The sequence below is a fragment of the Cetorhinus maximus genome, chromosome 13, assembly GCF_964194155.1.
Source record: "Cetorhinus maximus chromosome 13, sCetMax3.hap1.1, whole genome shotgun sequence".
Classification (NCBI taxonomy): domain Eukaryota; kingdom Metazoa; phylum Chordata; class Chondrichthyes; order Lamniformes; family Cetorhinidae; genus Cetorhinus; species Cetorhinus maximus.
Genome location: NC_135891.1, coordinates 6,149,834 through 6,165,710, shown reverse-complemented (window position 1 = coordinate 6,165,710; position 15,877 = coordinate 6,149,834). Strand labels below are relative to the sequence as shown.

Genomic DNA, 15,877 nt, shown 5'->3' with positions numbered 1-15,877 from the left:
GATTACTAGTTCACTATATCACATTATCACTACACCACATCTGCCCCATAACTACCAAAGTAGCAATGACTATTTAGCCACTTCTCTGTGCGATGAGCCTGCTGGCCTTCTGATGTGCTGCCTCCCCTTTTTTGCAAGGCAGTAGCAGGTCTCACTAATGTTGCTGTCTGCCTTTGATACTCATGCTCGGCAGGCAGCTCCCGCCTCCTGGCAGAGTTCAGCACCACTAATTGGGCACTGAGCTTGCCACCAGCCCAATAAGGGCATCTACATTTGAAGATCGTGTCGCATGAGTGGCAGGATCAGGACCCAAACATTTTCAATCCCTTTGTTATTTATTCTTCTGCACTCTCTCCAAAATGATAATGCTTATTTCACTATGAAGCCTGAGTTTGTTGCCAATAAGTGTGCTTTCTAATATCTTAAAACTATAGCTAATTCCATACTGACTTTTTTAAAAGATTAAAGTTACTGGGCAGAGAGCCTATAATTAAATGTAGGATGATGGGTGCAGTCAGATAAACAATGTCCTCTCGCTTCGGGATCTCTATTTTCATCCTGAGATGACTGATGACATGAAGGTTCCTAGGTTAAATGGGTTTTGGAGTTCCTAGAGATTGAGGATCCAAAACACACAAATTACTCATTTTTTCATCACCTTTTAGGAGAAATTCTGTAAAAATCAGTTTCTGACGCATGTATTTGTCTTTCAGGTGGCAAAGAATGTTGGAAACACCCGATTTAATGAGCTTATGGAGGCTAATCTCCCAAGTTTATCAGTAAAACCAAGAACAGACAGTCCCATGTGAGTAAAAACCAACAGGAATTGTAGATTGATAGAAAAATTTAAAAAGAAATGCTGACACTAATTGGTTCGAGGCCACACAGCTATCATTAAATGCATTCCCTCAATGTCCATTCTTGTGCCTGCTTCACACAGGCTGCCAAATTATCATTCTCTACAACAATATCCAAGGATCTTTCCAGAGTTATTGATATCCTCACTGCCCTAGCAACAAGGGATTGTGGGTTTTTATTCGGTTCTAAGGAGATGATAACATTCTATGTAGATCCTGAATACTAGATAATCTTATGATAAAATTCTTCCTTACAAACATTGGGCAGAATTTTCTCTCATTGAGGAGGGAAGTTTAAGAGCGGGCGCGCGGAGGTGCGCCTCCAATCGGCACCCCCAATTGGTGGCGCACCGCCATTTTACGTGGGCGGGCCAGTTAAGGCCCGCCCAGCATGACGTCCGCAAGGAAGCGCTATGCGCTCCCTGTCCAGGCGGGGGAGGGGGGGGATTCTCTGAACTGAGAGTGTGCTCTTTCACGCATGAGCACAAAAGAGCACACTCACCTCCCTGAGGCTAAGTGCTGCCTCAGGGAGATCATCTCTACTGTAAAAAATCTGAAAAATAGAAAAAAAAAATTTCCCCGACATGTCCCCTCAAGTGACACTGTCACATGAGTTGGGACATGTCCATCACTTTTAAATACTTGCAGTTACATTTTTTAAAACCTACATGAAACCTCATCCCGCCCGTGGATGAGGTTTCATGCTTTTTCTAATGCCCGCCAGGGCTCCTGGCCTGCCCGCCAACATTAAGGTTGGACGGGCAGGTCCATTAATTAGTTTAACGACTTTGTCAATGGCCTCAATTGGCCATTGATAGGTCGGCTGATTCGGCTGAGCCCCCGTCTGCCTGAAAATTGAAATGGGGCGGGGTGACGTCGGGAGTTCCGCCCAGCATCATCCCGCTTCATTTTACGCGTCGGCAAGCCGGCCCCGCCCCCCGCTCGCCGACCGGGAAATCCTGGTCATTGTTAAAATGCAAAGATACATTTCAAACTAGAATTTTTGTCCTGTGGTCCACTTGTTATTAACCTGAAAATTTGTCACTGAAAATTCATACCTCTATCTAAATTCTAATCTCTCCCACCTGTAGAACTCCCATCAATCTGTTACGTTTCATGCATATTAATTAACTTTCAGAATCTTCAAACACATCTAGATAATGCATTGATCTTGTGGCACTGTATATTTACATCACAATTACAATTATATAATGTGCAGCTTATAGACGTGCAGAACAACCAAGGAAAGAGTAAAGGCACAAGAATATTTTTGAGGAAGATGTGGCAAGCTGGCTTTGGTCCCTGCTAATTCACATTATCCCATCGATAAGTACAAGGCACAGACACAAAAAAGTTTGATTTATAATTTTAATTGGAGCAATACTTGCATACACGACTTGTTTTTATTGCCCCATGTGAAGCCATTTCCTGCTGTGCAAAAACACATCAAATAGACAGTTCAGTGCATTTTTACTTGCATGTTTTTCTAACCTGGCAATGGAACTTCACGTGGGGCAGAATATTACGCTTGTTGGGTGGGCACGCGGCCAACCCAAACAAGCGTAAAATGATGCATGATGACATCAGGCAAGCGTCGCGCAATATTACAGTCAGCGGGCACGCGCAAGAGTTGGCAGCACGCCCACCGGCCAGTAAGCAGCCTATTAAGGCCATTGAAGTCATAATTAAAAGAATTTTTTTCCTGCCCAGCCAACCGCAGGGAAATCGGCTAGGCGGCCTTTGGATTTTTTGCGAAACTTCATCCACAGGTGGGATGGGGTTTTGATCATTGATTTAAAAAAAAAAATTTTTAATTTCAAACTAATTTCTAACATGTCCCTGCTCATGTGACAGGGGACATATTTTTAACATTTTTAAATTCTTTATTTTTTATTTTAAAAATCTTCAGCTCCCTGAGGCAGCCCTGCGCCCCTGCGATTCATGCTGGCTGGCCACTAATTGGCCAGCCAGTGTGAAATCATGGCCGGGGCCCGAGTGCAGGTGGCAGCCCTTCTCGCAGCCGCTCCCGCTTGCCCCCGCTGAGCCCACCTGACGATCGGAAAATCCTGTCCTTGGCTACACCCCACAGTGGTAGGAACTGACTGTGCGCTTTGTCTATTGTAATTATTTTCATTCTTACTTTTGGCTTTAAATAAACAGAAAAAAAACATTTCATAACAAAGCAATATAGAAATACTTCTTTAAAAAATACGCTTGATACAACTAATTGCTACGGGTAGTGTTCCTAAGAGATGTGGGAGCAACCTGCAGCTGTAAGGATACGTTTATAGGTAATAAGTAGCTAATATGCTATGGCTGTACTCTGTTTGATGAGGGGTCTTCTTTTCCGAGCACATTTCCAATGGTTGGAACTTATGTTTACTTTGCCTTTTACTCCTCATTTCCTGGGTCAGGGCTCATTGTGTCTACACAGCAGGTGCCTGACGGGATTTTCACCATCAAGAGCAAATGTCAGTATAGAGATAGCAGAGGTGGGAAAGGACCTAAAGAGGACCGAATCACGCCTAAGTTCAGAAGGATGGTTCCCACTGTAAAACTCAACCAAGGAAAGGAGATCACTAATGCTTATCCCTGAGCTTTTACTGTTGTTTCCCAAAATATACCTCGATCTTCTACACGGTCCCAGGAAGCCATGCTATTGGTTAGAAAGGAGAGAAACCTCAGAGAACGTAACCCTCCCCCACCCACCCTAGCCATTTACATGGGGTGGATGGGAAAGCAGTGGCAAATGGCAGTTACACCTTTGGGGGAAGTTTGCGAATAGGCATTGCGGTCCATTAGATTTGAATGTGATGCCCAATGTGTGATGGATACTTTTATGTAAATGTATAATACTCACAGTTGTATAGTGCCTTATAACGCCACCAGTATATCCCAAGGCATATCACACAGTGAAACACTTTTGAGTCTAGTGATTTGTAATGTGTCAGCCATTCTGCACCAGGAATACAACACAAACAGAACTTGGTTCATCAAGAGACCCTGATTTGCTTGATTAAAAAAGTTTCTGATATAAAAAGGTTATAAATCTTACCTCTTTATTTTGTGGAAAAGAAATTGTAAAGGCATGTAACACATATTGTACAGCAGAAATTAAAATTATTTGCTTATGTTGCATGTCAGTCAATGTTATTTTGAAATTGCTCATTCTTTAGGCCTCCAGTACCATGCACTTTTTCTTCTGGCCAATACAGTGCATCAGAGCAGAATATTTTGCTCATCGGGTAGACAGCACCTGACCCAATCGAGCATAAAATGATGCGCGATGATGTCAGGCAAGCGTCCCAACATCATCATGTACTCGCCGATATTTTGGGTGGTGGGCACGTGCAGAAGTTGGCAGCGCACTCGCCGACAATTAAAAGGCCTATTAAGGCCATTAACAACGTAATTGAATTAAATTTTTTGCAAAAAGGCCAAGCAGCCTTGGCATTTTTTTGCAATGCCTCATCCACGGGCGGAATGAGGTTTCGATCATCATTTTTTTTTTAATTTTTAAATTTCATCCTAATTTCTAACATTTCCTTGCTCATGTGAGTCACATGAGGGGACATGTTTTTTAACATTTTAAAAATCTTTATTTTTAATTTTCAAAACTCTTCATCTCTCTGAGGCAGCTCTGTGCCTCAGGGAGCTTCGCAAACTTATGCGCTTGCCCTCCTCTACCCTCATCACCCCCACACAGGCAACGCTGAGTGCTGCTGTGAGCATTTCACACAGGATGGGCCTTAATTGGCCCACCAGCATGAAATCGCGGTCCGGTCCCAATCACGGGCAGCGATCGGCTTCCCAACAACTCCCGTCCACCCCTGCCAAGCCCGCCCGACAAGGGCAAAATTCTTCCCCAAGTTATCTTTTCTTTATCCTTTTATGGGATGTGTGCTTCGCTGTCAAGGCCAGCATTTGTTGCCTATTCCTAATTGCCCTTGAACCAAATGACTTGCTAGGCCACTTCAGAGGGCAGTTAAAGAGTCAACCACATTGCTGTGGGTCTGGAGTCACATGTAGGCCAGACCAGGTAAGGACAGCAGATTTCCTTCCCTAAAGGACATTAGTGAACCACCTGGATTTTTTGATAGTTTTCATGGTCAAATCCCATTATAGCAGCTGGTGGAATTTAAAGTCAAATCAAAATCAGGAATATAAAGCTAATCTCAGTGCTCGTGACCATGAAACTATCGTCGATTGTTGTAAAACCCCATCTTGATCACTAATGTCCATCAGGGAAGAAAATCTGCCATCCTTACGTGTGACTCCAGATCCACAGCAATGTGGTTGACTTTTAACTGCCCTCTGAAATGACCTAGCATGTCGTACAACTTAAGGGCAATTAGGTGGGGAGCAAATGTTTGCCTTGACAGCGATGCCCACATCCCATGAAAGAATAAATTCCACCAGCTACCAAGGTGTGATTTGAACCCATGTCCCCAGAGCAATAGCCTGGGCCTCTGGCTTACTAGACCAGTGACATTACCATTACACCACCATCTCCTCACCTCCTCCCAAACATTTACCAGTGAAGATCCATAACCAGTGTTACAACCAGGATAGGAGGAGTGCGCAGTTTATCTAAGTCTTTAAAGAAAGTTTTAGCTAGCCAAACATCTGTCTGTGGTATCAATATGACCTCTGATGATGGACTTTGCTTAGCCATTGCTCAGGTCATCACACACAAAGATTCCTGGTACCTTTTCCTAAAACTGCTCCGTCTCTTTAACCTTACTTGGGCTTTCTGTGATTATGGGAGAAGCTACCACCTTCGGTCTGGCTAAATCATTTCCCAGAAGTAAGTCAATTCCCTCTACAGGTAGCTTATGGACAACCCCTACTGTTACTGTTCCAGACATTAGATCACACTCAAGTGGACCTGTGGGTATATGCCCTCCACCAATACCATTTATTAAAACTTTGGCTTTTAATGCACTTTCTGGGGGAAAAGTTATGCCTTTCCCCAACAAAAGTGCTCGAGTGGCTCGCATACTTCTCAATATAATTATAGGTTAAGCTGTTTCATTGGGGTTATGGGGTTACTTTTTCTCTGGACAAAAATTCTTTATAACTCTCATGTATCTTATTCGCCTCTCCTGAACTCATAGCAGTGTTCACATTCGGTTTCATAGCTGTAATTAATGCTGAAGCTTGATCTGTTGTATTTTCAGTCAAGGCTCCTTTTCGTGAATCGCCCTTACATACCCCAATAAGTTTAATTGGTTTCCCGTGCAACTTCCAGCAATCTGCACAAACATGTCCTACCTCATTACAATGGAAACATTTAGGCCTTTGACTATCAGTTCCATCCTCAGCGCCTTTCTTTCTGGTCTGAGGAGGAGTTTCCCAGCTGTCTCTTCTCTTCCCTAGTTACTTGCCTTCCTTTCACCTTCCAACCTTCTATCTTTCTCCAGTTTTTGGAGGTGATGGAAAAAGGGTTTGGATTTATAGACCAGCTCATAATTGTCAGCACCCCCATTGCCTGACTAGCTGTTGCAACCCTTTAGTCTTCAATATGAGTTCTAACTACAGGAGGATGTGAATTTTTAAATACTTTCAGGAGAATTATTTCCTTAAGAGTTTCAAACGTTGTATCAACCTTTAATGCCCATATCCCAAAGGTCAAAATTACTTTGCTTTACCCTCTGAAATTCAATACAGGTCTGTCCAGGCTGTTTCCTTATCTTTTTAAATTTCTGCCTGTACGCCTCAGGGACCAACTCATATGCACTAAGAATAACTGTCTTTACTGCATCATAATCCACAGAAACCTCTTCTGAAAGTGATGCTTAAACCTCATGAGCTCTACCCACCAACCTACTCTGTAGGAGCAATGTCCAGATTTCTTCTGGCCTCTTCATTTGCTTAGCTACTTTTTCAAATGAAATAAAGAATGCTTCTACATTCCTTTCCTCAAACTTTGGAAGGACTTGTATAAATTTAAACATCCCCCCAGTGGGCTTTGGGTTGGGAGTAGTTTTTTCATCATCAAAATTTCCCCAGCATCTGAAGCCTCTTTTTAATTCCAGCCTTTCTCATTCCTTCTCTCTTTCCTCCCTTGCTAACTTCTCTCTCTGGAAGTCAAGTTTTCACATTTCCATTTCTCGTTTTTTCTCTTTTTCCTCCAATTCAAATTTTTTCATTTCCTTTTCTTCAAGTCATAAGTTTCTCCATTTCTTTTTCATGTTGAAGCCGCTTCATTTGCAGCTGAATCCAAGCTAACTCAATTGACTCACACCCCTCCGTCGCGCACCACCCCCCCCCCACCCGCACCCAGAGAACGTGGTCTCTCTATCCCTTCCAGTTTCAACTGCTGCGCTATTACTGCAACTGTGTCTGTTTTCCTCACCTCTACTGTTAATTCTAACTCCAATTTATCAGCCAATCCCATTAGCTTAATCTTGATTACTTCTTTTAAACCAGTCAGGGTCCATTTCCAGAAAAACATTAGCAACTTCCAAAGCCATTTTCGTTTACAAACATTTAAGAAACCTGGTGTCTGTCCTTTTATCCTTTACCAATTATTATTATTCCACATCCAAGCACCCATTGTCTACGTTTCAAAATTCCAGATAAGCCCCTAATCTTTGTTATGACCAGGGTGGGAGGAGTGTATGGTTCATCTAGCCTTACTACTCCATAGGATGCAAATGCTTAAATGTTCAATTCGCTCACCAAAATTGGCAATTACTTACCTTCGCGACTGTTAGACTCAGAATAAAAGAGACTTTAACCAGGCTTTTTTCAATAAACTCAGAATGATTGATTTATTATGAAACAAAATTTCTTTTTTAAAACAAGTTGCAAGATCTGTGCTGTATAACTCTATGACTCTATAACTGGTTAACACACAATTTTTAAACTGTAAGTGTAACTATCTATCCCTTTCAAAATTCCCCAGTGCGCATGAGTACACATAGGACACACACACACAAACAAAGGACATACAAATAGGGTGCCTTCAGAGATGGGCTTTATAAGAAAAAACTTTCTAAAAAGGATAAAGTTCACAGGGTTTTCACGTTGTCAGTCTGGTAATCCCTCGTATGAGGAAGGTCGCTAGGCCAAAGAGATATCTGGAGGTTTTCACCAATGGAATGTCAGCAGGAGGAAAATAAAGCCGAATTAATCCTCCTTGTCTCAGCCTCTCGGGTTTCTAAATACAGACAAGTTGCCCTGAGATGAGGATTCCTAGCTGGACACCGATAACCATCCTGTATTGCAAGCAAGGCAAGGAAAGCGTGAGCTGGGCAGCTTTTCTACTTCTCGGTTCATTCCCAACTGAGTTCAAAACAAGTTCAAAACATAAAGCTCCTCCGTCAGGTAATTTCCAGTAAAACACCAGGTCTTTGCCTTTAAAACAGATTTTTTTTCCCCCCCTATCAATTAAAGTGATTGCAGTTCAAATAAACAAATACTTCTCCTCCACAATTGCCATGCTGGTCATTTAGCTGATGTCATGTGATTTCTTAGAAAATGCATGTTTGCTTCAGTCCAAGATGAAATTCAGGTCAACTCCCAAGTATCAAATAATACAATGCCCTTCCAAATCTTAAACAAAAATATAGTTCTTGTAGTTATCATTCTAACACAAGTGACTGCAGTTTGTGTAATGTCTAATGTTTCACTTCATTTCTGAAGGCTAATGCATGCCTTACACACCTTGATTTCCCTCTAGTTAAGGTCTGAGCTTCATATGAGCGAATTTATAAGCCCAAACTAGCATTGTTCTATTGCATGCTGCATACATTTCATCTTCATTTTAGTTAGAATTCTTTTTTGCAACAGGGCACATCCACATCAGGCAGCTGCGAAATAGCAGTCTTTCATTTGGACATCATTTTACCTAAATCCAAACTGATTGAGATGTTCGTTTATTTTAAAGGACAATGCGAAAAGATTACATCATTTCAAAATACATAGATCGTCAATATGTGAAACAGAACAATAGTGCCCCTGTGACAAAGTTGAATAATTTGTACACTGCTGTAAAATGCAAGGATATAATTGCATTGATACAGGCCTATGCAGAAAAGGTCAACCTTAGTGAATCACTGCCATCATATGTACAGGTAAGAGTGGCACTGGTCAGACCAAACTGACTTCTATAGAATAGTTTACTGAATGAAAAATAAACTTCTATTTGTATTGTGCTTTATTGAGTTTAGAAGAAGCTTTCCAAACTTCTTCACACACCATGGTATTTGGTAGTATTTAATATGGTTATTTAGACAAACATTGCAATAATTGACAAACAGGAGTGAGATGAATGGTCATTTGTTTTCCTTTTAGTATTGGTAGTGAGGGAATGTTGCCCAAGTCACCAAGAAGATCTTGCACTTTGAATCATGCTCTGGGATCTTTAATGTCTTCCTGCACAAGCAGATGTGACCTTGGCCCCGATTTTTATAGTGGGGCGATTGAGTGGCCTAAAAAATGGGTAACTTGGAGACCGTGGCAAATTTAATGGCAGAGCTTCATTTAAATTTTATTTCTTTGTTTCCCAGCAGGCAGCCAGTTTGAGACCCTGGATAGTTGCCGGGCTAGAAGGTTGGAGCCGGTAACTGGAGAGCAGAGAGGAAGAAGGGATAGATTATGCATTGAGGGGATAGGGTGTTGGGTGAAGATCATGACTGGAAGCATAAGGGGGAGTTTGTGGGTGGAAATTCAGGGTTGGGGGAGATTGTGGGTGAAAGTTCGGGGTCAGGGGAAATTGTGGGTAGAAGTTCGGGGTCGACGGAGATTGTAGATGGAAGGTCAGGGTGAGGGAGGATTGTGGGTGAAAGGTCGGGGTCGGGGGGAGATTGTATGTGGAAGGTCAGGGTGAAGGGGATTGTGAATGGAAGGTCGGGGTGAGGAGGGATTATGGATGGGAAGTCGGGGTGAGGGGGTTTGTGGGTGGAAGGTCAGGGTGAGGGAATTGTGGGTGGAAGGTCGGGGTAAGGGATTGAGGGTTGGTGTGAGGAGGATTGGGGTGTAAGGTCGGGGTGATGGGGAATTGTGGGTGGAAGGTTGGGGTGAGCGAGGATTGTGGATGGAAGGTCGGGGTGAGGGGGATTGTGGGTGGAGGGTCAGGGTGAGGGGGATTATGGGTGGAAGGTCAGGGTAAGGGGGTGATTATGGGTGGAGGGTTGGTGTGAGGGGGATTGGAGGCATAAGACTGAGGTGGTGGGGGATTATGGGTAGAAGCTCGGGGTGAGGGGAATTGGGGGCGTAAGGCTGGGCTGGTGGGAGATTATGGGTAGAAGGTCAGGGTGGGGGTGGATTGTGGGTGGAAGGTTTGGGGAGAGATTGGAGGCCTGGGGAAACAGATTGTTGGCCAGATATCATGGAATTCAAGGAGAAGATTGGATCACTGTGGAAGGAAGGCCAATTGTGGGAACAAGGCAGGTTTGCTTGAGGAACCAAGGGAAACACTCCTGCTCTTCCTGGCCCGCAAGTAGTTCTGAAAATGAATTGCTCTTTCTCACCTCCCTTTAGCTCCCAGTTTCCCAATCTACAGGAAACTCATACTGGCGGAGTTAAACCCAAATGTCAATAACCCCTAATTTGCATGTAATTATCATCAAAACTGGTGTCTCAGTTGCCTACTTGGGCCATCACCTCAAACAATCACACCAATCCAGCGAGCAGGTTACTCACATACAGCCAAAAGGACCTCAGTTAAGTCTTGAAGTTAGTGAGTTCGAGCCATATTCCTGCTGTTCTTAATTTGGCTCCAAATTTAATTGTGCACCTAATCCAATCCGCCCATTTCTTGCCAGCTGAAGCTCCCCCATTCGCCATTAATTCAGTGCCTTTTCTGAAAAGCAACACCTCCATAAATGCAGCACACTCACAGTGCTGCACTGGAGTAAGGCATCCTCAATGTTTTATATACATTGGGCTAACTCCACAGATTATACAAAGAAGTTTAGGATATTTGACTAATTTCTGTGACTCCTCCCATGATGAAGTCAGTGTAATTATGTGATTTGTTATGTCATACCAGCACCCCGATTTGAATCTAGGTTCTGCAGTTAAAATAAAGGCCATTTTGTTTCTAGCAGTTAGCAGGTTTTAAGTAACATGAGCTGGGATACTGGAAAGTTTCAAACAGTTCCCAGTGGACGTTGACTCACAACATGCAACCACCCATAGTTTGACAACCTCACCAAATAAGTCACAATAAAGCTGGTATGGGAAATAGAAAAAACAGAAGAAGTATTACAGAAGAAAGAATGTGCAGGGTTACAGGTAGAAGGTGGGGGAATGCCACTAGGTCAATTGCTCATTCGGAGAGCTGGCACAGACATGATGGGCTGAATGGCCTCTTTTTCTGCTGTAACAATTTTGTGATTCTGTGTTACTCTGCATCTATCTGAAAATGCTTGATACTGATACTGGGGGCCCTAAGTCAGAAATTGTTCTACTTTCCAGAGTGAATATTCTTCACCTTGATGGAAGAAAGCAATAAAAATAATGAATAATTGTAATGATATTAGTTGCACTCCAACCTTATTTTAAATGTGTTTCCTCTGTGTATTTATTTGATTGGCAGGAACCAGGAGAGACTGCTCTTCACCTCGCTGTACAGCTTGCTGACCTCACCTCCCTGCACACTGTGGACTTTCTTGTGCAAAACTGGTAAGTTCAATCCTCACACTTGTAACACATTAGTTGTGATAGTAAATGCTTTAGAATAGTAATATCCATTGCTTGCAACAATAAGATGCAATTGATGTCTTACAAGGACTTTTTCTTTCCAACTTAACAATAGCAAGGTTAGCATACAATTCCAAATGCTTGTCAAGCAGATGAGTTTTGCCTCAGGTGTAAATGTCATATGGACTAAATTTTTGCAACTGTGATAACATTGAATCTCTTTTCCGAGCTTTAGCATCAACATTTCCACCATGATGCGTTTTTGGGAATAACTTGCCCCCTTCTGTAGTTCTGTTTAGTTGGTACCCGTAGCAATGAACTGGAGCGGGGTTAATTTGTCTGTTTTTATGGGCAGTCTGTTCTTTTTCAGCCTGTAATTATGAAAACATCTAAACCAGTAAATATCCATTTTTTTAGAATATGATTTAGCTTTCATCAGGACCTCCAGAGGCACTAACTTTCTCAGAGTTTCACTGACTTGAAATTACATGTGCAACTTGGAAGAGATTAAAATAGTTATTTCCTGTTCCTTGTAATGTTGTTGTTTCATACACTGCCAGCATGATACATCTAATCCAGCGTAACTAGACCAATTTAGTAGTTCAAACTGGTTTATTTACGCTATGTGCACTATATATACGATGAGCCTAACTACCTAACCCTAACCCTAACTGCCCTCTGAAATGGCCTAGCAAGCCACTCAGTTCAAGGCAATTAGGGATGGGCAACAAATGCTGCCTTACCAGCAGCACCCACATCCCATGAAAGAGTAAAGAAAATGCATGAAGGTAGTTTCTGGACAGGACTATTAGGAGGGTCTCGAAAGAGAGGTAGAGAGGAATTTCAGGGCGTGGGAGGCTGTGACTTTCCTTGTGGGGCTCTGAGGACCACTCTACATTCCCCTAGCCTCACAAAGAAAAGTTTTTGGGAAGTATGTTCTGGCCCCTTCATCTTTCTGGGTCCTAACTTTCTCCAGCTCATTCAAGCTTGAGTTAAAATAGTAGTCGAGGCCTGATGAGCCCAGCTTGCGTATTTATAAAGAAGGATCACATCAGATTTGGAAAACTTATCTGCCTAACCAGATGCCTGAATGAAAGTCACAATTGGTGGTAGTCACTGGGGCATTTTAACTGCCCTCACATCTGAGTTAGATATTTTCCAGCAGTAACTGAAGTTTACTACCGATTAATTGGAAGCACCATGTAAAGACACTACAGTACTACCTATTGCATTACCAGAGCTTCTAGTATTAGTAGTATCCAAAAGCACTGTGGAGATCTACAAGTGGACAAAGTGGATTGAGGGCACTAAAGAAAATTGTGAATTCACGTAAAGTTTGGAAGACACCACAGAGATCTTACTGGAGGCACCTCCTCTGAGGAGGAAGGGAGGGCCAGAAGGGGGATGAGGCCAGGAGTGCACATTCAGCCTCCAGGGGAGTCACTTTTGGGAGCAGAGGTGCAGGCACAAGGGGCACAGGGCCAAGAGGAAGACCGAGGTGGAAGGGGCCACAGAAGACACCACTATCCTGCTTCCAGGGTATACAGGCAGCGAAGCAGCTACCTCAATAGGTGCGGTGCCGAAGAAGGCTCCGTCTCTCAAGGGAGACATTCAACTATATTTGTCAGATGATAGGGCCTGAGATCTCCGCTAACTGTGTGGCTGGACACCCCATGCCAGTGGCTCTAAAGGTCACAGCTGCTCTCAACATCTATGCCTCTGGCTCTTTCCAGGGCTCGGTGGGTGATCTTTGTGGTGTCTCCCAATCAGCTGTCCACACTTGTGTCAAGCAGGTTACAGGCACTCTATTCAGGCGTGCATTGACGTTCACCCACTACCGCTGGAACCAGGCCAGCCAGACAGCGAGCCAGAGGTTTTGCAGCGATTGCTGGCTTCCCCCGCGTCCAGGGTGCAATAGACTGCACTCATGTGGCCATCAAGGCGCCAGCCTTCGTCAACAGGAAGGGATTCCACTCCATGAACGTGCAGATAGTGTGTGATCACAGGATGCAGATTCTGCAAGTCTGCGCAAGGTACCCAGGCAGCTCCCACGATGCCTACATCCTCAGATATTCCTAGGTGCTGGGGCTCTTCAGTGCTCCTGGCTGGATGGATGGCTGCTGGGTGACAAGGGCTATCCCTTCAGAAGGTGGCTCATGACTCCTCTCCACCATCCAAGAACAGAAGCTGAGCAGCAGTATAATAGGAGCCACGCCTCCACAAGGGCTGTGGTGGAGAGAACCGTTCGTCTTCTCAAGATGCGCTTCCAATGCCTGGACCGTTCAGGGGGCGCACTCCAGTACCCCCCAGATCGTGTGCCGCTGATAGTGGTTGCATGCTGCACTCTCCACAATCTTGCGCTGGAAAGGGGGAATGCTGTGGACGAAGAAGATGTAGATGCAGTGGCTGCGGCTGCACACGATGAGTCCAGCAGTGAGTCCGAGGATGAGCACGCACAGGGAAAGGCTGAGGGGGTAGACGCTGACCCGGGCATACTCCAGGGAGTAAAGGACACCCGGAAGGCTTTAATCCAACGAACCTTCAGCTAGAACACCACAGATGGACCTTCAACACAAGCCTGTTCTGCAGGCTCCATACTCGACACCTGAGTGCTAAATCTGCCTGGATAGGAACATTAACTAAGACCTTGTCAATTAAGCTCACTCATAACATCGTGGGTAACCATCCACATGCAGAGGAAAAGAGTCATCCTCAGCCATGGTTACATGTCTAAATTTAATGATATAACAAAATGAGCTTAAGGAAACAAACTGACAAAGGTCTTAAACAGCACACCAACGAATCATGACCTCATTGCAGGGCAACACAAAGGCACCAGTGAGAAACCTGTGGTGTACCTAAGGTGCCTTAAATTTGTGCTGTTTGGTGCAATGTCGAGGTGCTGTCCCCCAGCCGGCACTGGCATCTGAGACAGCCTGCTTACTGTGCTGTCCTGTTGGCCTCGATGACCTTGGCGGCCATCCTCTGGCCCCCTGTGCTGCCCCCCCTGAGAGGGAGCAGCCAGTTCCACAGCTGGCATCTCCCCAGTCGCTGCAGCCTCATCGGATGCAACGGTCACTGGCAGAGGGGCGGAGGAGCTGCTGCCCTCATCCAGAGTGCCCTGAGAAGAGACGACAGGCAGCTGCTGCACCAACGTGAGGTCACTTCGGACCTCCCTGTTCACCGTAGATGGTGGGCACTGAGCTGGGAAACTTGGTGCCCAGACCATCTCCCACATTGGCACTGACCAGCTGAGGTCAATGCCGATGTGAGGGCTTGCTGGTCCGAGGGCATCCCAGGAAGCCCTGATTGGTCTCCTGGAGGAGCCTCTCCACAAAAGTCGCCACTCTCTCCATGGAGGAAACATGGCGCTCAGCCATGAGACTCATTGCATCAGCGATGGTCCACGTGGACTCCTCCACCATGGAGACCAAGCCAAGCATAGCCTCATGTGTCTCCCCCAGATCCTCCCGCACACCCTACTGGACCTCCAGCATTTGCTGCCTCATGGACGACTCCAGAGGCACATCATCAGCCACCGACTGAGCATGTGCCTGGTCCCCTGCAGTCCTCCGACTGCTGGCACCATGGGCACTCTGTTTCCGTCAGCTCCTCTAGCGACTATGAAGCACCCGGGACGCTAGCCGATGATCTAATTCTCATCGAGGTGCTAATATCTGCGCTGGTGCCTGCCTGGCAGAGATGGTGTGACGCTGATGCGTCAGAGACTTCAGGGCTCTCAGCTGTGAGAGGGGACCCCTGTGTTTCCTCCTGCCAGCCCAGCCCTGGTGATGCTAAAAGGAAGAACAAGGACATTTGATTAGTTAGCGTGGAGACAGTGTCATTGTGCATCCCTGTCCCCTGGATCATTATGTGTTCATCCTTCCATAAGCAATTGTCAAGCCATGTTACAAACTTCAATCACTGAACATTCAGCAGTGCCATGGCTGCTGGGACACTAATGGTGACCTCAGTGCTGGGCAAACATACCTGACTGTGGCACCCCAACCTCACCGACACCAGTAGACGTAGGCGCATGGCGCCTCTCCAGATCAAAGGCTAATGATCGCCAACTGGGCCGGCCCTCCGCCAGTCCTCAACCGCTCAGCGGCATTATGAGCATTCTTCTCCTGAAAAGGAGAGAAGAGCATTGATTAGTGCAACTTGTACCTGGAATCTCTTCGCTGCCGTCCCACCCCAACCAGATTGGGACATTGCAGGGCTCCAGTGCCTCCTCACCCTGCAGCTGCCACACACTCACACAAAGATGCCAGGCCTGTGCCCCCACCTACCTTTGGCCAAATGCTGCCTACATCACATTTGGCACCACACGGTTTAACCTTGCAAAGCAAGGAGGCACAAGCACG

The 15,877-nt window shown here is 45.1% G+C and overlaps 1 protein-coding gene across 4 annotated transcripts in view; it reads left to right on the top strand.

Moving 5' to 3' along the window:
- The window catches only part of LOC144688382 (arf-GAP with SH3 domain, ANK repeat and PH domain-containing protein 1-like), a 258,589-nt gene that overhangs the window by 201,143 nt on the left and 41,569 nt on the right, over positions 1-15,877 (top strand). For all 4 annotated transcript variants that reach the window (XM_078554857.1, XM_078554855.1, XM_078554858.1 and 1 more), the window contains 3 exons: positions 714-805; positions 8,752-8,938; positions 11,407-11,492. In XM_078554857.1, coding sequence (XP_078410983.1) covers positions 714-805; positions 8,752-8,938; positions 11,407-11,492 — 365 coding nt within the window. The remainder of the gene's footprint in view (positions 1-713; positions 806-8,751; positions 8,939-11,406; positions 11,493-15,877) is intronic.